This window comes from Fistularia commersonii, chromosome 25, assembly GCF_037954325.1.
Source record: "Fistularia commersonii isolate RoL2024-O1a breed Wild chromosome 25, RoL_Fcom_v1.0, whole genome shotgun sequence".
Classification (NCBI taxonomy): domain Eukaryota; kingdom Metazoa; phylum Chordata; class Actinopteri; order Syngnathiformes; family Fistulariidae; genus Fistularia; species Fistularia commersonii.
The window spans coordinates 783,607-810,552 of NC_141308.1; the positions used below are offsets into that span (position 1 = coordinate 783,607).

The 26,946-nt window shown below is 38.0% G+C and overlaps 3 protein-coding genes across 4 annotated transcripts in view; 2 read left to right on the forward strand and 1 right to left on the reverse strand.

The window, feature by feature from the left end:
• The window catches only part of crhr2 (corticotropin releasing hormone receptor 2), a 42,280-nt gene extending 35,025 nt beyond the window's left edge, over positions 1–7,255 (forward strand). The window contains exons 11-12 of one of the 2 annotated variants that reach the window (XM_086173039.1): positions 263–304; positions 7,124–7,255. In XM_086173039.1, the coding sequence (XP_086029165.1) occupies positions 263–304; positions 7,124–7,240 (159 nt within the window). In that variant the 3' untranslated portion in view covers positions 7,241–7,255. Of the gene's footprint in view, positions 1–262; positions 305–3,477; positions 6,077–7,123 lie in introns of those variants that run through there. The other variant, XM_086173038.1, reaches the window with a different exon arrangement.
• A 1,457-nt stretch (positions 7,256–8,712) lies between these two features.
• On the reverse strand, positions 8,713–11,532 carry myl13 (myosin, light chain 13). The gene is made up of 5 exons (XM_086172952.1): positions 11,359–11,532; positions 9,919–9,946; positions 9,398–9,547; positions 9,068–9,241; positions 8,713–8,968 (listed from the first exon to the last, which is right to left on the reverse strand). The coding sequence occupies exons 1-5, from the start codon at positions 11,458–11,460 to the stop codon at positions 8,862–8,864; spliced, it is 561 nt and encodes a 186-aa protein (XP_086029078.1). The 5' UTR covers positions 11,461–11,532; the 3' UTR covers positions 8,713–8,861.
• A 10,945-nt stretch (positions 11,533–22,477) lies between these two features.
• The window catches only part of pth1r (parathyroid hormone 1 receptor), a 51,573-nt gene continuing 47,104 nt past the window's right edge, over positions 22,478–26,946 (forward strand). Inside the window, exon 1 of the mRNA XM_086172996.1 lies at positions 22,478–23,730. Within this exon, the coding sequence (XP_086029122.1) occupies positions 23,662–23,730 (69 nt within the window). The 5' untranslated portion in view covers positions 22,478–23,661. The remainder of the gene's footprint in view (positions 23,731–26,946) is intronic.

Sequence of the window (26,946 nt, forward strand, 5' to 3'; positions counted from 1 at the left end):
AGTGTTCTCAGCTGTCAGGATTAACAGGGTCATGTGGGCATGATATCTGCGGTCCTGGATTTTTTTTATCCTTCTATCTTCTGTGCACAAATATGAGGGGGTCGAAAAACAGGCATTTCAAGGCAGGCTTTTATTAGGGAAGAAATGTTATTTCTACATTTTTTTTCCCATGAGTGTATTGTTGTAAATATCTGATGTCTAATTAAGCAATGATGACACAATGTAGATACATTCACTTACGCTAATGTGTCCTCCTCTGCAGGGTTTTTTTGTGTCCGTGTTTTACTGCTTTCTCAACGGAGAGGTGAGTCACTGGATTTTTGCAAAAGATGAGCTATTAGAACAGATCAAATCAGACAATCAACAGGTTTCTTAATGCATGTTTTTAATCCAACCTCTACCTTGACCTTGATTTTACAATTTACATTTGAAATAATTACATTTGGTGTATGTTGAAGTGTTAAATGCAGCATCAGGGCGGCACAGGCCAATGTTTCCCTGAGCCAGCCTTGGGGGGCCGCAAGCCAGTGTCTCCCTGAGCCGGTCCCAAGCCCGGATAAATGCAGAGGGTTGCTTCTCGCATAAAACTTTTGCCAAAACCAAACATGTTCAAACCTAATAATCTCATACCAGATTGGTCAAGGCCCAGGTTAACAACAACCGCCATTGGTACCATGACCTACAGGGTACCAGTAGAAATTGGGCTACTGTGGGTCATAGAAGGAGAGGAAGAAGGCATGTTAAGAGGCAGAGAGAGTCTGGGACTGAAAGACGGAACTTTGAATATTTTGATGCAGAGAAGGAAAGTGGATATACTGTGTGTCCACGAAACCTGGTGGAAAGGTAGCAAGGCTAGAAACTTAGGAGCAGGCTTTATCTTGCACTATCATGGTACTGACAAAAAGAGAAATGGAGTAGGAGTTAGAGGGAGATACAGTGTAAAGTAAAGATAAAGGTAGCAAATGCAAAACAAAGGGCATATGATGACTTGTATGCTCGGTTGGACAGTAAGGATGGAGAGAATGATCTATGCAGGTTGGCAAAACAGAGATAATGATAAAGATGTACAACAGGTCTTGGTGATTAAGGATTACGAGGGAAATGTATTGACTGGTGCTAGAAGAGTGATGGGACGATGGAAAGACTACTTGATGAATGTTGAAAATGAAAGAGAGGTAAGGGTAGAGGAGGTGACTATTGTAGACCACAAAGTAGCACAGATTAGTAAAAGTGAAGTGAGGAAGACATTGAAGAGGATAAAGAGTGGAAAGGCAGTGGGTCCTGATGATATACCTGTGGAGGTGTGGAAGTGTCTAGGAGAGGCAGCAGTGGAGTTTCTGACTACTCAACAGGATCTTAGAGAGTGAGAAGATGCTAGAAGAATGGAGACAAAGTGTGATGGTGCCCATTTTTAAGAATAAGGGGGATGTGCAGAAGTACAACAACTATAGAGGGATAAAGGTGATGAGCCATACAATGAAGTTATGGAAAAGAAAAGTGGAAACTAGACTGAGAGCAGAAATCAGAATTTGTGAACAGCAATATGGCTTCATGCTGAGAAAGAGTACTAAAAATGGAGTATTTGCCTTGAGATTTCCAAAAGAGATGTACAGAGAAGGCCAGAGGGAGCTTCATTGTGTTTCTGTAGACTAGGAAAAGCATATGACCAATAGACCAAGGTGCCAAGAGAGGAACTCTGGTTGTGTATGAGGAAGTCGGGAGTAGCAGAGAAGTACACTAGACTGGTGCAGGACATGTATGCTGGCTATGACACAGTGGTGAAATGTGCTGTAGGAGTAACAGAGAAGTTCATGGTTGAGATGAGACTTCATCAGGGACCAGCTTTTAGCCCCTTCTTGTTTGCAGTGGTGATGGACATGCTGACAGATGAGGTTAGACAGGAATCTCAATGGACCATGATGTTTGCAGATGATGTTGTGATCTGTCGTGAGAGCAGAGAACAGGTTGAGGAAAATCTAGAGAGTTGGAGGTATGCTCTGAAAAAGGGAGGAATGAAGTTTAGTTGCAGCAAGACAGAATACATGTGTGTGAATGAGAGGAACTCGGGTGGAACGGTGAGTCTACAGGGAGTGGAGATCAAGAAGCTAGAGGGTTTCAGGTACTTGGGGTCAACAGTCCAGAGCAACGGAGAGTCTGGAAAAGAGGGGAAGAGACGGGTTCATCCAGGTTGGAACAGGTGGGATAAGTGTCAGGGGGACTATGCGATAGAAGAATATCAGCCAGAATGATAGGAAAGATATACAAGACAGTGGTCAGACTAGCGATGCTGTATGGCCTAACACTGACGAAAAGACACAGGGCAGAGCTGGAGGGCTCAGAGACCAAGATGCTAAGGTTCTCTTTGGGAGTAACCAGGATGGATAGGATCAGGAATGAGTCTGTCAGAGGAACAGCACATTTTAGATGTTTTGGAGAGGTCAAAGAAGCCAGACTGAGATGGTCATGTACAGAGGAGGGATAGGGAATATATTGGTATACAGATGCTGGAATTGGAATTGCCAAGCAGGAGGTCCAGAGGAAGACCAGAGAAAATATTTATGGACTTAGTGAGAGAGGATATGAAGGTAGTAGGTGTGAGAGTAGGATACAGAGAATAGGGTTAGATGGAGAAGTTGGATTCGCTGTGGTGATCCCTGAAGGGACAAGCTGAAAGGAGAAGAAGAAGAAGAAGAAGAAGAAGAAGAAGAAGAAGAAGAAGAAGAAGAAGAAGAAGAAGAAGAAGAAGAAGGTGTATTTAGAAGTGGTAAACATTCTCATAAAGCAAATATCCATTTGGGCCCATAGCTTTGAATAGTTCTCAAGTTTGAATAATTTATGCCTTTGCAGTATTTCTACATATGTTGGCTACAGAGGAAAATGACAACTGCATATTTCTAGCTCTCCAATAATTGAAACTGGGACTGAGGGGCAGGTAGTGAGATGAGAAATTGTGAAGAATATTCACCCCTTGTATAAACCTTCAAAGCAATGTGAAGGAAATGACTGATTAGTATTTATAGCTTTCAATTTGCTTTATAATCTCATAGTCATTCCCTTCATACAGTATATGCTGCAGGCTTTCAAGTAAAGCGTGTTCAAGAGAGTTTCTATGTCAATGAAACGATTCCCCTCCTCAGCGATGTCACTGATTGAAGTGAAGAAATTGTTCCACCTATTACATGTTATATCTCTTATCCATTTATGAAAAGTTAACCATTGGCAGGTTCTCCATTATCTCTGATTAATACAAAGTTGCCTTAAGTCTTTATCCAACTCCAAGAAGGTGCTCTGCTCATTGGTCACTCATGGAACTATAAAATATTCTCTATCTAAAAATATTGTGCTTTTTTTAAATTCAGCAATAACTTATTTAATTACTAACAAAAGTGGGTTAACAGCAAATTTTTCAATTTCATATAGTTGAGTGCTTTATATGATACCCAAATCTAATATATTTACGAATTCATTACCTTTTAGATACGTTCAGCAGTAAGAAAAAGATGGCACCGCTGGCAGGACAACCATGCCCTTCGTGTACGTGTAGCCCGAGCCATGTCTATCCCTACATCTCCAACCAGAGTCAGCTTCCACAGCATCAAGCAGACAACAGCTGTGTAACCAGGGGACAGTCATGTAATTCTAGCACACATAGAGATTAGACTTAATCTTTATGTCCAGCATAGATACAGAAGTTTGACTGCAGACACTGATATCTGCTAAAATGTGCCATGTGGCAGGGAGCATTTTTCATTTAAAGGAGTGAAGTGAAATTAACACTTTAGACTCAAACATGATTTGTGTTGTCAAACATATGGTTAAAGACCCAGCTGGCTCCAGATATTTGCTTAACAGCAGAAAGATGGAGTTGAAATTTAAAAAATATTGACTTCCATATCTAATGAGACTTAAAAGCAACACAAGACAAATTTCACAAGTTATACAGTATGATTATCTGCCTTCTTTTTTTCTTCTTCTTATATTCGACTCAAGGATTGAAAAAAAGAAAAACAACTGCAAAGTGTCAGCTACCATTAGGATTGAACCAATACTGCTATTGATGGCCAGCTAGGTACATGCTTTGGGACAAGAGGGTTTAAAATTTCATAATTTGAGACTGATAGTGTGTAATTTTCAATTCACCAACCTCTCACTGATACATAAGGGAGCAATGTAATCCTACAGGATCGTAACAACAGCTCATGAACAGGTTTCTTTAACTCCCCGTTATCTGGAAAGGCAATGTAGGATATTCACATTTTAAAAAGACAAAATGTATGATGCATTGAAAACATTGCAAACTCAACGTTTACTAAATGATTGAAAATTTAAATGCAAACCTCCCAGAGATCATCCTATTTAAAAGCTATATGGTAAATTCTTCTCTATTAGGTCTCGGTCATTTATTTGCTTGACAAGAATAACTGAACATTTGTTGCTTTTGGGTTTCACTCTCAAGCATGATGAATAGCGCAAACATAAAAAACAATTTAATGCATCATGTGTTTAAAATCCCTCGGGCTGATAAATGAGCATCTCCAAATTAAAATGTTCCTCTCCAAGGGCGAAGGTCACATTACATGTGCAAAAATTATCTTAACTGGAACAATGCTTCAGAGGGAGTTAATATAATGTATATGCAGGTTACATCTCATTCCTGGAAATGCAGGCACAGTCTGAGCAGATTAAATCCTTGTGCCTCTGTGAAATCCTTGCAGCTCTTATAATCAGCATCACTAAGCTGCTGGTTCATGAGCTTGATGAGTACCAATTTCTTCCTTGTTGACACTCAGCTAACATGCGAACATGCAACGATTCCAGCACTGCTTTTATCCGCTCCAGCTCCTCACTGCCACAACTTTTAGCCAATTTTGCCACATTTAGACACATTGTTAAACAGCTTTTAAAATATTTTAAGCCCCCATTCCAGCTCGGAGCAGGGTAATGCTCAATGGTCTTAGTTGTTCCCAAAATAAACCAAGACCAGTATAAGCTAAAGCTTCTTTAAATGATTTGTTTGTCATTCATTTATATATTTATATTTATTTATTCATACACTTGTTAAAAATCCATTGATATTGTTGTGAAATTTAAATGTCACCCATGATGTATAGGTTCCAAAAATGAAGTGTTTATCTGTATCTGTTTCACTGTGCAGAAAGTATAGTTCAAAAGTTCCTACTATACATTGTACATTTCAAATTTGTTTTTCACTTAAAAAAAGGTTTGTTACATTAGAGCACAGACATCTTCACTGTTTTGATGCAGTTCTGGACTGATTGTTTGCTGTCATATCTGTTGTTTATCATCCGATCCATTGAAGATGTAAATATCCTATATTTCTAGTCCATTTCTGATTTTGGTCTCATGGTTTGTGCAGCTGTTTTACCACACACCTTTTGAGATTTGCTCTATTAAATATATTTTCTAAAAAGTGCATATTTGTGAAATATTTTCATAGACATATAAAGAGCAAAATCTTTTGTTCAGACTCACCAAAGAGACAACCCGTATTTCTGAACATTGAGGTTTTTAGACGACGTGCCACTGCAGTTTGTAGATCACAGTTGTTTTTATCTTGTTCACCAAACACAGGAGGAAATAGAATTTATTCAGTGAAGTGTGATTTCGGATTTACAAATACTGTATACACATAAATTTTATCTGCCGGTTTTATGGAATAACATCTGTCAAACCACCCATGTTGCCTTATAAATGGAACAAAATGCAGTTGTTTGTTTTTTGTGTAAAGGTGACTGTCCTTGTGTTGCTGAAATTCGTCTGTAAATGCACCTGCAAAGAGACAATGATTTCAATTAAAATTGAATTTATTTTTGTTCCTTGGTCATTTCATTTCATCCAGGGTCGGAAAGAGATGGAAACAAAAACAGTTATTGGTGTGAATGTATTTAACTTTCCTCGGACTAAAAATATTTATCAAGCTTCACCTGACATGAGCTTGTAATTTGCAGTTAACATTTGGTTCATTGGTTTCAACCCCCTTAGTTTACCAAGTGATCTCAGAGCAGCATTGACCAAACTTAAAATGTAATAATAATAATTACACTTGTGATAGAGGAGGTGACAGCAGCTTCCCTGCCACTGTACCATGTAATTGTATCGTAAATGTGTATTGTAATGGGGAGTAATGGGGAAAAGCTCTGAGAAAGTGCCTGCTCGGTTATGTAACATGGATGAAGAAGATTTTGAAGATTTCAGGCTGGGCCCGAATTAAGTGAAGCGGAAACTCCTGCCATAACCCTCAGGACCCAATGAGTTGTACATCCTCAAACAATTAACTGCAACTCTAATGCAACCCAATAATGGTTTGTTTTGACCATGAACAGCATGAAAGGAGGGCATACTGTAATGCTATGTTGCTTACCAATGCCAGAGCCAGCACAGATGTGAAAATCATTGTGGATTCTTTGCCCCAGGCTACAGAGTCATGTTTATATTAAACTGCAATAATTACCTCGTCTACAGGAAAATGACTGACGTGAACCCTGATGTGGTACAATGTCTCACAATGTATCCTCATTTGCAGTGTGAATTTGTCGTAACGTTCATAGGACAATGTAATGTTGTTCAGTGAAAGAGAATGTTTAGAATTAAATCGTATCACCCATATGTCAACACCTAAGGTGATGTCCTATCCTCTACAGGGACACCACTGATGTTACAACCTGAGATCGATCTCTTTAATGTAGTACATATACTTATCTTGTGAAAGCAGATACAAGCCTCCAAATCTCCAGAGACGTTGGTTATGTCTCACTTCTAACCATCCCTTAATCCTTCATCAAAGTGAAGGTTTAGGCTGCAAATTTTAAAATGCTTTTCAATCGTAGAATGTATGTATTTGTTGAGTGTAAGTATAAACCTAAATAAAACACTTCAATTCCCATTCTTTATCCCATGTACCTTTAGTTCTGGAACATGAGAAACTTCAGGGAGCACAATAAAAAAAGTGCAAACTTGAAGGTCTTGTGGAACTTTAGATGTTACTCACATCTACTCACACTCACTACTTTTTCATTCTCTTCTTCTTCAAGTAACACCTCAAGGCTGGGTAGTGCAAATCATATTTGTGACTGTCGATCCATCCATCTTATCTTTCACTCAGGGTCGCATGGGATCGTGGAGCCTATCCCAGCTGTCATCGGGCAAGAGGCCGGGTCGGGCAAGGGATCGGGCAAGAGGCCAGATCAGCAGTCAATCGCAGGGGCCCATTTGTGACTAGATTAGTTAAATTCACCGCATAAACTGTTCCTCCCAACAGCTCCTCCCAACCATCTGTTGCAAACAAATCATTAATTGGAGGTACACATTATATTGATGCATACCCCTAAATAACTAGGAGATGGTTGGCTGCATCAGAGCTTTATCTGCATGGGTGGAGTAGCCTAAATGTCATTTGCATGAGAAGAATGAGAGAACCTTTGGGCTATAAATATAAAAGTCTGATTAATAAAATTGATTGAGCAAAAATGTCAAACATTTTATTGCTGTATTACATTTAATGTGGGTAAATCATCAAGACGTGATTTTGAGAGGGATTAAAAGAACATATTACTCTTTAACAGACATCATATTAATTAATAACCCCTGAATGTCACAGCTGGTTTATAGAGTTGCACAGGCTGTGCAGGAGGCGTAAATCATCAAAGCAATCACTAGCTGGTGCCTAAAGATATTTTGCAGGTTTTTTACCTTAGACATAGACCATCATGTACAGTTAACAGGTGACTACTAGTTGGTGTAATTGCCAAGTGAGTGAATAGGAACCGTCTTGTGATTATAAATTAAATCATAATGACTTTATTTTGTATTATGCATAACAGTCTCGTCCACTCACTCTTGTCCATTCACCTCCACATCAGTACGGGGTGTGACTGTCCACCAGAGCCAAAGTCCTTGTACACTATATGTGAACATTTTTGGTCAACAAAGCTGATTATGTTTTCAAAATATCAATAGATTTTCTGATGTTTATTTCTGTGTGACAGTATTGGAAGAGCACAAATAGAGCAAAGAAAGAAAAAAAGAAACAAACACCCATGAGCCATTTTGCGTTCAGAATGCCCCCCCCCCCCAAAAAAAAAAAAGAAAAAAAAAAAAAAAGAAAAAATAAATAATAGTTGCTGGTATTGAAGGAAAATGTTGGCGCAATTCTTAGATCAATATCTCCCTCATATGGCTGAACATGAGAATTACCCCTAAATTTCAGACTTCTGTCTTTGGTATTTGAGTTATTTTTGGATTGTTTTTGATTGATTTGTGAGATTTTAAAGGCATATTAACAGATCAAAATGTCTATATTACAAAATGTTGTCTACATAGAAATTCAAAATGCAACTGAAAAAAAAATACACCGCTCTACTCAAAACAGAATTGATTTAATGTTAAAAGCACAAACAGTCCGTGTTTTATTTCTAATAAATTAAGGGATGTGAAGTTTTTCAAAATCGAGTACTTATAGTTATAAAATTAGTTCTTAAGATGTGGAATGAGATTTCCAATATTGCCAACTGTCAAAATTACAAATTACAATTTGTGAACATTTTGAAAAAAAGAAACTAAATCAAAAAAGGATTCATTTTTTTTATTATGGCCTACAATGTGAGTGGCAGCTGCTCATATTGTGTAATGGTTCCTTTTAGCAAAACAAGGGGAAATAAGTTACTGTTGGATATATGACACATGAAAAATAGACACATAAAAGATGAGATTTAATGACAATCAAAGATTATATATTCAGAAGAAGGGAAAGTTTGAAGTGAATGAGAACATGAATTATGTACTCATAATGTGTTGTGATTATGCACCAGAATTACATTGAATTGGCTTGACATTTATCTTTTCTAAGAGGCCATGATGTATTTTACAAACGCTTCGTAGTTTATACATCCATTAGCATCCTCTTGGTTTTGCATCAGCTGCTCGACCTCATCTTCTCTCATCTTCTCACCTGAAGCCCACAAAGAATAACAAAAAAAGGGAGTATGTTAACAAAAATGATCTACAAATAAAATGATTATTCCATTCACATTATAGCCATTCAACTCACCCAGGGTTGCAAGAACATGCCTGAGCTCAGCACCCATTACGGTGCCATTACCCTCCTTGTCAAACACCCTCAGACCTTCCACAAAGTCCTCAAATGTTCCACGGTCCTTGGCCTTGCAAATGTGTTGGTGTATTGGCAGAAACTGTTCAAAGTCAAGCATTTTGGTCTGCATGTCTGGTGAGGACAACATTTCCATTTGTTGATTTCACTTTTTAAAACAGATATGTTTGTTTAATGAAGGGTTTGGGTTAGGGTTAGGTGGAATGTTTACGCAATGTAATTACGCAAATAACAGGATAATAACTGAACATAATTCTGTACTCTACCTACCTTCAGCTTTGGGCTTTCCGAGCACATGCATGATTTCTGCATTGGTAGGATTCTGCCCCAAAGCTCTGATCAGGTCGCCACACTGTGCATACGTGATTTTCATCTCACTAGTTGGCGTCCTGTCAAATAGCTGGAAAGCATCTTTGAAATCTGCAAACACACAGAAACACAACATTATAGATTTTGATTTGTACTACTGTAACTTCACTATGGTCCTGAAGAATCTGGAATTTGTCAAACATGCCTTAAATTTGATCATCTGCAATAACATACCCCAACATGGGTCCAAAGGAGTAAACCAAGACAGAGGGGACTGAACCCTGAGACGTGCTTTTATCTTCTAACAGATGTTGACTAGGAACAACGTTTACTTAAATAGCATGCAGGTAAACCAAAGTGTTGTCCACTATGGCTGCATGTTTTCAACCCATTTGTATGAGTAGGTGCCAACAAACCATTCTTCTAAACTGTAAATAGCATGCAACACAAATGACAACTGAGACAACAAACATGGAACGTACCCTCAATTTGCTCTGGGGTGAACTCCAGCTACAAAGAGATGAAGTAAACAAGGCAGTAAGATGCTGCTGTTTTGGAGGGACAACAGGACAAGACGGGGGCAAACTCCCATGCATGAACCCTAACATTTTCCCACTTTCACCATGTCATTCCAACAGATCAAGTTACATTCCGCATCTATTATCATCATGACCTTCGGACTGACACGCACGTCTTACAGAATGCTAACTGTCACTAACATCCTTTCCCTAACCTCAGTTTAATTCTGGATGCAGCACAGGGTGACCAGTATAAGATATCCTAACCTCCAGGCAGCTTTTATTGGACAGGTATTATTCACACTTGATTTGGCATTCTATGTATTTGGGGAGGGGTAGATATTAAGAAGAAATGAATGATCATAAGGAGAAAAAAATAGCCTAAGAAATTAGAAAATTAAAAACTGAATAATTCTATGATAGGTTCTTTCTTTAAAAATTGGATTTAAAAAACAAAAACAAAAACAAAAACATTGAGTTTATGAATTTTCTTCTTCAAAAACAGCACACCAAATATGTGATTTCACATTTGTTTTTTCTGTACCTATAAGACTTACAGTTTCCCCTGCCTAAGTGCAATCTTGTGATTGCACTAGGTGATTCTTAGTGATACTTAGTAAATAAAAATAGAACAATATTCTAAATACACCAGGCAAAGGACTACATAGAATCCATATGTATTTCGGATCCCAGTAAGAGTGACCCCTCAGCCATATTGTCTACAAATCCAGCCCATCTGTGTCTTTTGGCAAAATCTTTCTCAAATACATATCCAACCATGTTTAAAGTAAATTCTAATAGCTATCAATGACTTTTTTCTTAACTTTTTTACATCATCTGTTGAATAGGTGGTCTGGCATTCACAGACATAATGAAAATGATATTTTGTGACTTTAACTGTGCCCCATTGTAGCATGGCGGCTTGCTTAACAAGGAAAACATTCATCCAATGAGGAGGAGCCAAGTCAGCAGAAGAAATGAATTTCCATGATGTGTGTTTTAAACACATCCACAAGAGTCAAAGTTAATGTTTGCAAAACCACATAGTTCATAATTCATACTAATTTTCATAAATATCTGAAGCCTAACAAAAATTGTAAGGGCTTAAGAATGTAATTCATATTGCCAAAATCATTAAAACCCATTCAACTAACGTTGCAATGCTGAGTCTAGATCACAAGGTGTCCCTAACACTCTTCAAATCTAGGCTTTGATAGAAACCGTAAATAACAAAGGTATCTCCTTTTGAACCTTATTATTAGTATTAAAGTCCAGTCAATAGGAAACTAGCAAATTTACTACTATTGAGAACAAAAATTTTAAACAATTAAAACGTCAGTACTGCTCCGAAGAAAGTGTCCAAACAATACATTGTCGAATACTGCTGTTTCCATTTAGTATTACCGTGATGTTTGCAGGGTTAAACTCTGGGGTCTTGGGGCGCTCGGGCTCTGGGGGTTTTGGTGCCGGAGCAGGTGCGGGCTCTTCCTTCTTCTTAGGGGCCATTGCTAGAGCTTTTCAGGAGAGAAAAGGAGGAAGACTGACACAGCAGATTGACCAACCCACTTAGTGTAGCTGGTGGTGGCTCATTCAGCTGTTTTATTCACTGTCCACAGGTGTTACCTCCCCCATAATGCCACATTACACTGCCAACAATACAGTCAGTACTATAAAAGGATATGTCGTTGTGCTTCTATTTAAGACGAAGGCTGTTGGTGCATGGACAACATGGATAAAAACAATGTTACCTAAAATCCGAAGCCTGCAACCTCTGGTTAATAATTTCCATCAACACAGCAGAGATCTAATGTAGCCATCCTTTACTTTGTCAGTTGACCTTGTTCACTGAAGTGATTATGAGTGAGAAGGGGGTGAAGAAAATGGTGATTGCTGGTCAAGGAGCAGAGCAGAATCAGTTAAATTACAATTTTACAACATTGCATGAGCAACTGCCATTTCAAACAATTATTTTAGGTAGTTATTCAAAATTCAAATCCTTGAGTTTCACTTCACTAGGGATTTGAATCTCTGAAACAAATCTTTAGGGTGACCAGTTATCTGGTCTCTTTATGGATTTGCTGAGTGGGAAACTCTGGTCCAATCTGAAACAAGAAGGACAATGAAGAGAAAAATTCTCATCACGTCACTCATCTGCCACAATCAGTATTTCTTATGGCCCTGCCATTTGAAGCTGACATCGTATGACATATGTTCACAGAATATTTGCTGTAGCGTTTTAGCTGTAATCCTTGTTCAGGCAAGCAAATGGTGCCAGCTCTTGTGGACGCCGGGACTTATGGCACAAGCTCAAAAAAGCACAAGAAGCAGAGGACAAAACTAACATGAACTTATGATATTTGCAAATGAGCACATGGCAGACAGATTACAGTCTGCCGTGACCCAAAGCTTCAAGATGAAACCCACCAATTAAATAGAAATTAAAAAATGGAAATAGTGGGTAGATTCAAAACAGCAGTGGCAAAAGTCATAATGATGTTATTCATTTTGATAATTGTCATCTGGTATAGAAGATAATATTTGGAACAACATGGGCAGGTGGAGCAAATGCAAGAATATACCTGTTGAATTGCTTGCACCGAGCCCAAGCACGTTAGGACTGTCGCTGCCAATTAGATGCCACCCTTTACCCACAGCCAAACAACAGCATTGGACATAGCCACAAAACACATGCAAATTATGTCTTTTTACATTTTTTTCTCAGGTCAGAGCGTCACAATTTCTTGGATTAATGCCAGATGAACTGTATGAACCCATTTAATTAATTTTCTCTATTCTTCACTTATGTTTGAAACCACTTACTGTTCCATTCTGTTATTTGGAAAGAAACCGTAATGTTATTTTCCATAGAAAACTCTGGTGGGTTTTGTCTGCACCAATAAGGCCTTGTTAAACAAATATTCAATGAACATAGAGCAATAGAATATGAATTTGCCTTTCTCCTGTGCATGCCTTACATACACACACACACACGCGCACACACACACACACACACACACACACACACACACACACACACACACACACACAAACATACACACATACACACATACACACACTTACAGCATTTATCAAATTTTCATTGGCTATTTATGTGACTTCATGTGTGATCATTTTCATCGACAGAGACATAATGGCATCCATTTGCCTTCCTCTGAAAGATGTTATTCAACAGCTGTTCTCTCAGCTTGTATTTAAAACTTGAACTCTCATCCATCTCATGGTCTCATGACTTCACACAATAAATGCAGCTACCAATCATGCCAGTCAAGGGAAATTATGACTTTCTGCATATCAACTGTCTGAAAATGTACTGCCATGTAGTCCCAAAGGTCCGAAACCTGGCTTTTATTGCCACGGCCTGGTTTTGAGCTGGTTCTCTGCATACGCCCTCTGGTGAGGACCCATTAGCTTCAGACTTTGTTTTAGTTTCCTGATCATGCTGACCTGATAATGAGGAGTAAGACAATATTAATTGAAGCACTGACTAGCTGAGGAAAACATGTAATGCTATGATTGCCCGAAATCCGTAAATTCACCATGATGTTAATCATTAAGTTGTACATGACTAAAATTAAATCGAATCTAGTAAACATAAAAGGGATGATATATTGATATATTAATTTCACAAAGATTAGATTAGAGACAGGAGCGGCCTCCATCCAAGATGGAAGGTCACACAAGCGTGACCCATCAGTAACAGCTGCATGGAAATTGTGGAGGTAGTGTTCAGACAAATCAATGCAGGTTTAAGTTGTTACCTATGCAGTAAAAACATGGCAAGTTCAATATATATTACAAATAAAGCAAAAAAAAAAATTGATCAGCCCGTCATCATGGCTTTAGGTGAGATGGTTAAGATAGGGTGGCAGAGTATAGCTTAAGTATCATACTATTGCACACAGTTGAAAAATCAAGCCATGGCTGTTATGTATTCGTTGTTTTATAATAATTCAAGACTTGAATTGGTAAAGGCTGTTGTCAGGTTAAATCTAGCATAGACAGACAAAAATGGACACCAGATACCTTCTCTGAGTATAAATGGATCCAGCCCTGGTAAAGTCAATGTCAGCAGGCCTTCAGATCCCATCAGGTGTCTTTGACAGACTACACCAACAATTCAGGTCATGACCAACCAGATTGGACCAGGCTCTTCAAATATTCAAGACCTGTACAGTTTGCTATTTTGGAGTAGGTCTGTTGTCTTGCTGGTATGTATCTTGGAAAGCCTCCCATTTATGCACAATGCCAATTGTTACTTGGACCCATCAGATGACCTTCAGTGCAGCTGTGGCCTTCCTGCATGGTTGTTTAACAGTATGAATAAAACAGAGGGTGTTATATAATTGCATGTCACTTTCAAACATTCCTCTGAAAGAAAGCCAGCATATCAAGGGAGGCCATTTAAAAACCACAAGATAACAATTATTTAATTCATTACCTAGAGTTCTGTGCAGTAGCTTTACAAGCCAACATTTTTTACATCGATGTCCTTGCCCTGTACTTATGATGGTGTAAATCTAGTCGGCATAGATGCATACAACAATTTTCTGGAGTAAAATCTGATCCAAATATATTGAGATTGTAGCAAGCGGTGGTTTTGCTTTGAAGCAAAGATGAGCCTATACTCCTGTAAAGTAAGGCTTTTATTTTGAACACACCGAACACAACGGCTGAAGCTCATTCAACTTACAGTTGGCTGAGACAGCCTGACATTAAAACAATAAATTCCTTCAACTGCAGTCTTAACCATGATGAGAAGCGTTGATCCATCTGTATCTGTTGCGGTCAGACACACTCTGGGAAAGAGAATGCTTTATATATTTACTTCTTGGTTTACAAAGTAATCTTTTGCATAATTTCCATCAATGTGCATTCTAGATAAATAACGTGGTCACAAAGTGTTCTTGTGTGTTCTGTCAAACGATAAATATCATGCATGAAATTATATACTTCCTTCTTCCTCCTTTCTGACAAGTCAGAACGGACAGACAGACAGAAAGCAAGATAGACAGAAAGCAAGATAGATAGATAGATAGATAGATAGATAGATAGATAGATAGATAGATAGATAGATAGATAGATAGATAGATAGATAGATGACACAATCACTGTATCTTATATTAATATAATCATAAATTATAATTATCATTAATCTCAGTCCATCGGCTTACTTTATGAATTTTGAGTATCTGTGCTACTCATCCGTTAAGCAAGAGTGCCCTCCTTTGGCCACTTCACAACAGGCTGACCTTGTCTCCTACTTATCATTAGTAACCCAACAATGACAGCATACTTGCCCAGAGGGCTGGAACTAAATTTGAATTTCCAGTTTACCTTCTCCCTACATACATCCTGGACGTTATCATTGTGTTTAAAAAAAATTTGATCAAAAAGTTCTAAATCAACATTATCATTTCTTCATTTTATGAACTGGAAAATATTGTATTAAGACTTACATTTATTTGAGGGCACGTCATCTTTGATTGATTGATGTGCGTTGTCCTGGTGAGTTTTTTAGCCGATGATAAGACAGATGTTGTAAACAGTATATTGATCTTTGAGAAGGTTTTAATTATCTGTTTATATTCAGAAGAGTAGTAAGAAGCACACAATGACAACTAAACGATGCTCCTCTAATGAGGGAATAATACTGGTAGGAAATGCTCATATATCCAATGAAAATATTCTGGGTTTTGCAATTGCAACAGCATTACATATCCATAAAGCCTTCCAGTGCACAGCTGTTCCTTGCTTCATGAACCCATTTACCAAGTTTATTTATTGGTCAGTGACAAACAAAGTCATCAGCACTCAGAAATAAGTGTGACGTTCAAAGCACCAGAGCACGGAAGACAGCCTCGGGGTTTTCTCTGCATAGTCAAACATATGCAGCCTGAGACTTGCTGGTAATTAACAGTCAGCTGATACACTACACAAACAAAACAGTGCAACGGAACAAAACAACATCATGAAAAAATGTTGCAAGGAACAATTGGAAACAATTATTTCTAAATGATTTCTTCTAGCAACACCATGTGCCCACCATGTGCAGAACATCCATAAAAACATAAGCATAGTTTCCAGTGAATCAATGACATTATCTCAGTCTTAATCTCAGCAACTATATCAGGGATTCCTACCCCCATCCCTCAGGATCAATAATCATGATCCAGGTTTGAGGCCCAATATCAGTCGATTTGCGGCTCATGTGCAATTATAAAATACAACGAATGAATGATTGGCTGATACAAATCGTTTCCTCTGTTGCATACCTTTTACAATTCTCTTGATATTTTTTTTTCAGTACAAGTGATAATTTATTTGGTTGTCTTATTCCAGTCAAACCCCAGTTGCCAGTGTTGTATAACATAAATCACATGAAAACATAAAATCAAATCATATCTAATAGTAGCCCTAAAAAAGGTAATCTACTGATGTTCAAATACAATTCTGCCCCTGCAATTCCAAGTTGTTTCCTAAATTGCATTGTTTCATTTTTATGTACAAAAACATGTGATCACTATGATTCAAAATACCGCTAATGGATAAAAAGTGAATGACGTAGTAATACTGAAATAATAGTTGTTAAAGATAATTTTTAAGACAATTATCAAGTTAGTGCTATTTATGCAGCTGCCGTTTTCGAATAAATCTACTGAATTTTTTTTTCCCAGAAAATCGTTTTCCTGTAGTACTGACAGTTGCAAACTATGAATTGCAAAGAATTGGTATCGTAACCTGTTAAAGGAAAAATATTTTGAAGGAAAAGACCTATGTGTCAAAGACACAGATGTTACTTGAAACATTTAGCTTTCAACAGACGTCTGTTTAAGTTGTTACCTGCCCTCTTACTCGCTAAAGCAGTGTTTGAACAAAGTGGGCTTCAGGCAGAATCACATTTTAGAGACATCCACTGCAGATGTCTTAGCCCTGTGCAGAGTGACAATGCAGGCATTTCTTTGACTAGAATTGTCCCTTTTCTCTATTTCTGGTTTATACCTTTGGGAGACCTGAGTGGGCAGGCTGTCAAGTCAAGACTGTCTTTGAAAAGAATGAAGTAAAAGATTTTTCCGGAAGCTTTCACCTATTGTTTGTGACAAATGAAATATTTCTTCGGGTTTATACAATATTTATGCTTTGGAACCACCAAATGTACTGCATTATGGTAGATCCAAGGTGACATTAAATTGTTTTTAGTGTTATTCCCTTATCTTGCATAAACATATTTCGCCTCATCGTGTTTCTATTTTTGCACGCGAAACCATTTTAAAAGTATTATTTCTACAAGCTGAATTTGTGGAAATATTAAAAGTTGAGTACATTGCAGCAAACATTTGTTCTAATCATAACCGCACTTTAAATTTTTATAGTTTTTTGTCTCTGGAGAAATGTGTCACACAGATACTGAATTACTCTGACCCCATTTCCAGCTAAATTTGCATGTCGCAACAATGGCAAAACACCAGAAAGGAAATAATCCTAACAACAAAGATGAGTGTGACGTATTTATCTTATATTGACGTAATATAAGTTGGTAATATTCTGAATTAACTCTGTTTTGGTATATAAATCAATATTTATGTTCAACACAATCTACTGAACAGATGGTGATATGGTATTTATGAAACTTCATATGTATACAAATGTGAATCCTCTATTTTTCCAGATATATTGTCTGCTGTGTCATGCATGAGATTAATCATCCCTACATCCTTGTTGATGATTGATGTGTCATCTGGCGTGGGCTTCAATTGCTCAGCTGATAAATGGAGGGCTAAAAAAATAAAAATGAAATAAACATTATTGAATTAAATTTCTATTGAGCTATTTGGCTTCAAACTAGGATTGTTGGTCTGCTGAGCTCATCTCAGCAAATCATTTTCATCACGCTCTAAAAAAAGATAGGAGAAAAAGTTTGGTATGAATACGTACGATTCTCCTAAGGAGAAAAACTCCCCCACCACCCTTTTTATTGTGAATGATGGCTGATACATTTTAAATGCTACCTAATTACATAATTTGGATATGAATCCCTTGCCCAATTTGAAGCATTTAAAATTGTATGCTTGAATGATTAATGTGATGTTCAAAGTTGCAGAAGAATACAGGTCACATGCTGAAAAAAAATTAAGATAGAGATTATTATCATTGGTGAGACAATATGGTAGCTCTGGGGCACAATTAACCTTTCAGGGGAAAAAAAAAACACAAAACAAAAAAAATGTTTTTCTCTGAGAAGTATGAGCAAAAAGAAAGTGTAACTGGCTGAAAATGGGGGGAGATTAAACGATGACCATCCCCACTCTTTATCCCCATTGGTTTGCAAGATTTTAAGTTTCCCTGTGAGACACAGTAGGGTGCACCCTTTGCATGGCAGATGAACAAATGTATGGTGGTCACATGTCTAGTTGCAAGCTGTTTGTTTACGACACCTGCCATATTGTTCATTTTTGCACACCCCAGGAATAACCTATTTGTAATGACAATGGAGACTGTGCTTATTAATGGTGAAAAAGTTGTAACAGTCATTCTATTGTGGGGAATTAATGATAAAAATGTATTTAGATGATCCAGTAAATGAAAGAGCATTACAAAAATGTGCCCATGTGACACCCTTAGTAATTAAATATATTTGTGTTTCCCCTTATTTCATCTTAACAGGTCCAAAACAGGATCTTTTGTCTTAATGTTGGTCCACATGTTCACCATCTAGGAATTTATATATTCTGGGATTATCTTATGGTCAGTGAATTCAATGTTTCGAGGAAATCCAATAATTAATTTGTGCTGCACACCAAGCTCTTAATTTAGGATACAAAATTGAGATGCTCTTTCATGTATGAACATTGTGTATGAGTATGAACACTGGCATCATAGTTTATCAGCCATGAACATGCTATCCCACCTACTCAGTTTCTATAAATTCCCAAGAAAAAAGTAAAAACTAGATGAAAAGAAACAGCTGCTTTACATTGGGTTTTAATATGCGTATAGTCATGAATGAAAGACAGGAAGCACGGAGTTAAAAAAACATTTGGAAATAAACGCTAATGTTTTTGCCTTTTCCTGAGATGTGGTTACAACAACAAGAGTAGCATTGCCAACATTATGATTTAGAGGTCCCTTTCGGACATATTTTAATACCCTCTGTTATGATTAATATGTTTATTTTAGAATTTAACATGGGTTTGACAAATAAAGGACAAAGGTTGAAATGAAAACAATTTAAAGGAAGTGTATCCTATCCTCTCCTCTTCTCCTCTCCTCCTCTGGGAAATTCTCTTGTGCAATCAGCTTGAAAACATAGTAACCTCGCTGCTAGTTCCCTCAGCATAGCAAGCTGCACGTGTCCAATGACTTTGCTGAAGCCCGGTGTTTATATGAATAATCATGACAACGATGGCCATAAGAAGCTGGAACTTATTTGTACACTGAAAGCAGCTCTTTCCAGGACAAAGACTAGGCCAGCTCCTAGTAAAGACTGTCTGCACCACTCCACTCCATCCTGAGGACTGAGTTGGATGCTGCAGCCCACACTAGTACTGACAGAGGGAACCAGACACCCTGCTAGAGACAGTCTGCTCTGGGGCTGCATTAAGGTAGACATTGGTTACCTTTAGGATTAGGGTTACACAAAATTTAGTTTGCCTCTGTCTTATTTGAATTTTGATTTTTAAAGAGGTGACCAGAAATATCCCCTTCCAGCGCAGGAATGTAAAAAACATTCTCACTTGACCAACATTGTGCAATTGCAAGTCAGACACAATGGGGTGTGTTATGAGAAAAAACTTTTTTTTCTTGTAGGGAGAGCATCTCTATCAAACTCGGTCGTGAAAAATGACTGAAGAGCACCTGGGGAAGTTGTTGCAATTTTAGAAAATTGTTTTGAAGATGCGGAAAGAATTTAAAATATAACGTCATACAAGGTGGATCAGTGATACCTCAGCATGGGCTAACTGTCATTGAATATTCTTTATCCTCATCAAACTAGTTTCTTACTCCTTTTTGAGCTTGAATTGATTTTGAACATACAGTGAGAACCCCATCTGCCCTGAAATGCATGCTCAAGTGTCATTGTCCATATATTTGATTCCGGCTTGTTCAATGTTTTATTGGATGTCACATTGTGTGATAATACTGTCAACAATATGAAAGTCCACATGAGGATAAATGACACTCAAGTGTGTGTCAGATTCCCACTCGCTGGGTGGTACTGATGACATATGGCAGTACTAGAGCATTACTCTCTCTTCCAGATAATGTCTGCTGTTTCAATGCCATTAAAATGTGTAAACAGTGAGTTTTTACACCAAAAGCATGTCCAGCAAGACTGTGTTGGCTGCAAAGTGAGTGCTCTATTTCATACAACCTCGTGAGTTATTGATAATCCACATTTTCTACATTTAGCGTGATCACCCATTAAATGATGCCTATTGTTCATATTGCACTGCCATGCATTTTGCTAACTGTTCCTTGTTATGTTTCATGATTCAAAGGAATCAAGATTCAAAGCGTTTATTGCCACTCGTACAGTGTCGAAACATGTTTCCCTGTTCAGTGAAATTTCTGCTTTGCTGTCCGCAGTGCATTGGGATATGTGCTGATAGAAGAGTGTAAACACTGTTATAAATATAATCATAGATATGAATGTGAACATTGTTTGTAACATGAATTATCTTAAATGTATCTATGAAGGTTCTCAGTCACCAATGTCATGGTTCATCATTGCCAAATCTTGGTGTGGCAACTGGGCTTGGGTTGCTTGGGCTTGAAGAAGTTTCACCTGTCATCCAGGGGTCTTTTTCAGTTCTCAACATGAGGAGGTTCCAGCATACAACTGCTGGGATAGGGGTTGATGTGGTCCACGTTATGGTTGTTTGTTACAAGTGTGTTGTTTTGGAGCAATTCCGTTAAATGTAGTTGCTATGTCAACCTGTGCATCTTTGTATGTATGTGTGTGTGTGTGTGTATGTGTGTGTGTGTGTGTGTGTGTGTGTGTGTGTGGCATTTGGGGAACAAAAGTAAGAACTCCAGGGACTCACCAGAGTTAGAGTTAGAACTGAGGTTGCCATGACTGGATCTGACACTTTTGTTTCCTCTGTCAATTATTGTCAGATTTCATGCCTGTTTTTTCAATTTACTTTTTCCCCCTCAAATTTAAAATAATGGTTTTATGAATACCCGTTCTGTGTCTTGTGTCTACTGAGAAATATGACAGCACTCTAATCTGTAATTGGTATAAATACAGTGAAACCTTTTATTTAGAAGGATACTTTATGGACAGTTCATCAATATTTTCAATTTGCAATGCACTGGACAATCATGCCTACTGTGTATATTGCCTAAGCGATGATATCATGTTTTCTTGATCACTGAAATTATGTCTGTCTCCACAGTTCTCCTGAGGTTGAAATAAAGAGAAGGTAGCAAAGGATCCAGAAGAGAAGCCTCACCGGTCGTACTAAATTTCCCAATGAAGATCTCCACTAAAGACAAACTAAGCAAATACAAACAGTTATGTGGTTCTGATAATATATCTCCAGAGAAGGGTATCATTTACAGATTTCCTTGATGTTAAACAACTGCGTATGTTTTATATATACATATATATACATACATATATATGTGTGTGTGTGTGTGTGTGTGTGTGTGTGTGTGTGTGTGTGTGTGTGTGTGTGTGTGTGTGTGTGTGTGTGTGTGTTTGTGTGTGTGTAATTTTTTTTGGCATTTATCACATTATTCAAATGTGTAACCAAGTGTCAAATTGTCAAATTGAAGGGTGGCTAATTCATACACTTTTCACATACTATTCACATACTAGCTATAACTTACGATGAAAACAAATAATGTCAGGCTGATTTTGCAGTCATTTCTAGTTTTGGTGAACTCATAGTAGCCAAAAGACGATGACGAAGAACATGTTTCAAAAAGAGAAATTAATGACAAACAAATATCAAGTCAGATGGAGGTTTGTTTGTTTTCGAAAATCACTGTCACATACAACTGTAAACCAAATGACCCTGTATCACAAAACCCGATGACCATCTAAGTCGTTTTGTTTTGTTTTGTTTTGTTTTGTTTTTGTTTTGTTTTGTTTTGTTTTGTTTTGTTTTGTTTTGTTTTGTTTTGTTTTGTTTTGTTTTGTTTTGTTTTGTTTTGTTTGCAGACATTTAGAAATATATGCTTCTAAAACTGAAACGTAAAGTCACTGACTACGCCTCAGATAAATATGGACGTCTCCTGCATTATGTCTCGGTAATCCAATCCTACTAGATGTAACTTTTGAGAGACTGCAGGGGAAAATGCGGTTTGGCAGAGGCACCGCGCTCTGTTGAATGTACAGTTTGTTTGAGGGGTGAGAAAATATGTCATTTCGGAGTCGTGGTTTATTCCAACGTAAGTGAGTGCGCACCAATGAGAGGCTTTTACGCTCCACCCTACCTGCCTCCTTTCCGCCCCCCTCCTTTTCCATCCACATAGTACTGAACACGACCTGCTGCCTGCCACATCTGGAGACGCTTCCCCAACACGAGAAAAGTTCAACTTTCGCATTCGCTCCGCGCAGAAACACACGGGCGTTTGCGGTACTTGCCCGTCCACGGCGCACAATTCGGCTTTCTCTCGATAGTAAGTAGAGTTTCTTGAAGACAAGTTGCCGTCTTTCCTCGTCGGAGCTTTTATTTCACTTCTTCTTCCGAGTCTTCTCACATCAGCGCTTGTAAACAGAGGTCGTTTGGGGTGGGGGGGTATCATACATTTAGTTGCGGTGTAACTACCACCCGGGAGTGGGTTTTCGGTGATAACTGTAAATGACATGAGTGACACATTTCCACGCCGCGCTCCCGTTTTGTTTTCATGAAAAAGAAGCGTACGGAGAGACAGAAAGAGAGACATAGGAAAAGAGAGAGAGAGAGAGAGAGCGAGCGAACGAGCGAGCGAGAGAAGCCCCGCAATGCACCGATCCATGCAAGCATGAATATAAATTAATGTATAAAAAAGTTGAACCGTGCGCCCTTGTTGCTTCGAGAGTCGTCAAAAATGCTGTTTCTTCATAGATGCCATGCGTAATCCCTGACCGAGGCTGTGCTGCGTTAACACGGGAACAGATCTCTCTCTGGATGGTGACATGAGTCACTGGGAAACAAATCGTGAAATTCAACGGCGATTGGTGATGGAATGATACATTTTTGGGCTTGTTTTTTCTTCCAGCTCCGATCTAACATTTCGCAAAAAGAGGCTGGAATAAATCATAAGGCGCAGAGCTCCATACTGAAGTGTTTAAGTTAGTCTGAGGGGAAATTTAAAAGACCTAAAAATACAGCGTTGGTTTCTTCCCTACAAAGAATCATTTGAACTTCCCACCGCAGAGCTAGAGCGACATAAATACTTCTGACATGTGGATGTAATTTCAGACGAGGGAAAAAAGACAGATGCAGAGAAATAAAGACAGCAGACTAAGCCTAAGCATATATATTATAGGAAATTAAATCGAGGGCAGTGTGAGGCGATTACAGAGTTATGATTTCACAAGTGCCCATAGGCATTAAGAGGCCAGATGGAGTAAAAACAGTACAACTCGCTCCACTTTGAAGAGAGTTAAGTAGAGTAAATTATTTAATCTGAGCATCATCAGCATCTTTTCGAGCTCTCCAAGGACTCTTGGAAGTAGAGTTGCACTGATCAGGGATGGGATCCGCAGTGCAGCTCTTCAATCTGGACTTTCTGCTCATCTCACTATTCAGCAGTCTATGCCTGGTAAGTTGTTTTTCTTTTGTCTATTCTTTTATTTATTTTCACTTATTTACATAAGCAGTTGTTGATTCAGTATAACATACACATGTTTGATTGCCGTTAATGCTAGACATTGGGCCTTCTCTGCTTTCCCTCTCTTCCCTCTATTGACAGCTTGGATGACAGCAAGCAAAAGAGAAGTTTTATTATTGCAGCTGCTCATATGTTTTGTATTTGAAAATGTTGGAGAAAATCTAATTCCACATTTGCACCTTTATCTTGGAAAAAAATCCCCGCACACAACTTCTCTTCCCATCTCTAATTGTTATTATATATGGATTGCAAATTATGTCAGAGGTTGCCAATGGTCAAGGTTATGACAAAGCTGTGGTGTTAAATAGGAGAAATGTATAAAATGCCTTGGGTGAACCCCAGGATTATCAGCTGCTTAAGGAATTCTGTGTTTCCATTTCTCCATTAACGTTTTCATGAAATGCATTTTGTCATTGTTTAGCCACAACAAGACAGTGTTTGTGTGAAGCGGTGCCTGCTACTTGACCTCCCATTCGAAGCAGGGCATTGTGTGTATTGAGAATTTTTGCACAGCTTTCAAAAGGTTTAACCCGGATGGGGGCAAAATGCAATCAGCTTGGGAAGTATTTAATTCTTTGGTCATGTTGAAACTTAAAAAAATTGCTGTGAGTATTTGCCTGATCAGCCTGATCATTCAGAACTGCTCTCAAACAGTGCCATAGTATTTAGAAGGCTTGCTGTACACATTTTTTTTTTCACTGTGCAGGAAGAGCAGCGCGCACCCAGTTTGTTCTGTGTGTTTTGGCTGTAACTGTTGTGCATTCAACAGGCAGTTTGCCCAGGCTCTGAGGTACAGTGCATTTTCCCAGTGATGTGGTCCATCAATGTACCGCAGTAGAGCTCAAGGCTCACTGGTTTAGATGGCAGAGGAAAACAATTATAACATAACCATGTATTTAAAGCTGATTCAACACTGAAATGTTAAAGGCTGTGTCTGTGAATGGTGTTTACACATTTTTAAGTTTGGTGTTTGCTTAGTCTTCCTCTCCACTAAAATTATATTTTTCCAAACTGCGTCTTGACCAAAAGGGATGTAGAATTCTCTGGATGCCAAAGCAAAGAATGGAAAGTCTGTGCCTCTGTTTATAAAAAGAATACAAAGCTTTTAAATGGAGATGTCAAACGACAGAACTATGTTACTTTCCAGGTTGGTGTCACTTTAGCTTTATCAAGTAACTGATACCATGGTGGGAATCTGTGGGCTTAGAAACACCTTTTCAATTCAATTGTTTTTTGAAGAAAATTGGCACACACTACAATTCCTTGATTTTGTTTAAAATGCCTAAGCAGGCAGTGACCGTTCAAAGACAAAGCTCTTTTTCAACAGGACTGGCTACTTCTCTTACCCCATTATTATATTTATCAGGGAGAAGCATGGCTTTTAGGAACCTCGGTGAGCATTTAATTTCTACCTCATGACTATGTTTTCCTCTGTGATGACTTGCATGTGTTTGGATTCTCAGCGGAAGGACTTGCATTATATCTATATCCTCGCTTGCTCCAGCCAGCCAGCCGTTGTGTGAGCTCTAAGCAAAATGGGGTTTTGAGGACTGTCGTGTTCGGTATAGCAAAAGGCACACTAGCGATAATGAAATAATTTGATATTGACTCAAGAGTCTTAAATGATGCGGGTTAATTCTTAGGATCTTGTCTTGCTGTTTGATCTGAATATTTGCAAACATTAATCCTGGATACAATTTCTGTCAAATTGGTACTAAACTGAAGAGACATAATAACCTGAAAAATATAACAAGTTCTGACAGAGCTCAATGGCGAAGCCAGTAAAAATACACATAAAACAGAGGATTTCTTCTATTATTTTTTCTCCACCGAGAACATTCCAATTTCTTTTCAGAAATCCTCCTGCTCTACAGCTTGATCCAAAGAAACCGGTCATTTTAAAGAAATTATTCTTTTTATGTCAATGAAAGGGATGACATCATAGATTCATAGAATCACATGAAAATGTGTATTGTAAACATTCTATAATTATTTTTTGAAGAAAATATCAGACAACAGTACTTAAAACTACACTCTGTATGTCCCTCATAATAACCTTTTGAGAACAATTTTATCTATGTCAACCAAATCATCCACAGAGGAATTTTATAAAACGGATTAGAGCTTTCGATAATAATCTCAACATGTCTCCGATAATTAGAGGCAGCAAATGGCTTTGCGCTAATTTATCTGGTCAGTTGTTTTTGATAGGCTTTTATATTTTGAAAAGAAAGCTACACAGGCTCCAGTTTTTTTCCCTCATAATTATATTGTCTTGTGTCTTTTTCACCTTTTAATTTTTTAACAAAAAAAAAAAAAGACCAACATCATCATTTCAGTAATCATGATGTAAATTAGCTATTGTAGCTTAATGGGCACTTGTTTTTAAATTTTAAAAATAAATTGCAGATAGCACTGTAATAATTATCATATTACAATATTCATTTTATTCACATATCAGCAGTGTTTCCTGGCAAATAACCGAAGCTGGGCTTTTCTCCTGTTTTGCATGCATTAAGGACTCATGGTCATTTGAAAACAAATTATGCCTTTCACATAATTGCCGAGTACATGAAAAAATGTCTCTTCTTTGAAAAGACCTAGAAGATACATACACCTGTGACAAATCAAACAGTTTCTAGACACATAATTTTCTCGTGGGTTTGCTTTTTTCTCTTGAGATATTATGACATTACACTAATTTACTGTATTATAAGTCACTTCAAATGTGATTTTAGAGACACTTGCTATTATACCCAGATGTAACACTGACATTTTAATTAATGAAATCGTTTAAGGTAGGACCAGCCAGAGCACAAATACTGAGGCCAGCAAGTTAAAACAGCCTGGTGTAGCCTTGTAATTGCTCTTCTTCCGATGAAGGGAATTACACATTTTTGTGGACATTTCTGTAAACATGGATCCAAGTCTTAAGCGTTTGTTTTTGTCAGAGAATAATTCAAATATGCTCTGAAAATCACTGTTAAATCACTCTGTTAAATCACTCTGTTTGCTTATTCTATAATGGTTGTTAAAATTGTGAATATTGCCCTTATGTGTGAATGAGAGCGTGAATGGTTGTTTTTCTCTATTGTGGCCCTGATTGTCAGACTAGCAGTCCAGGGTGTAGCCCACATCTCACCCAAC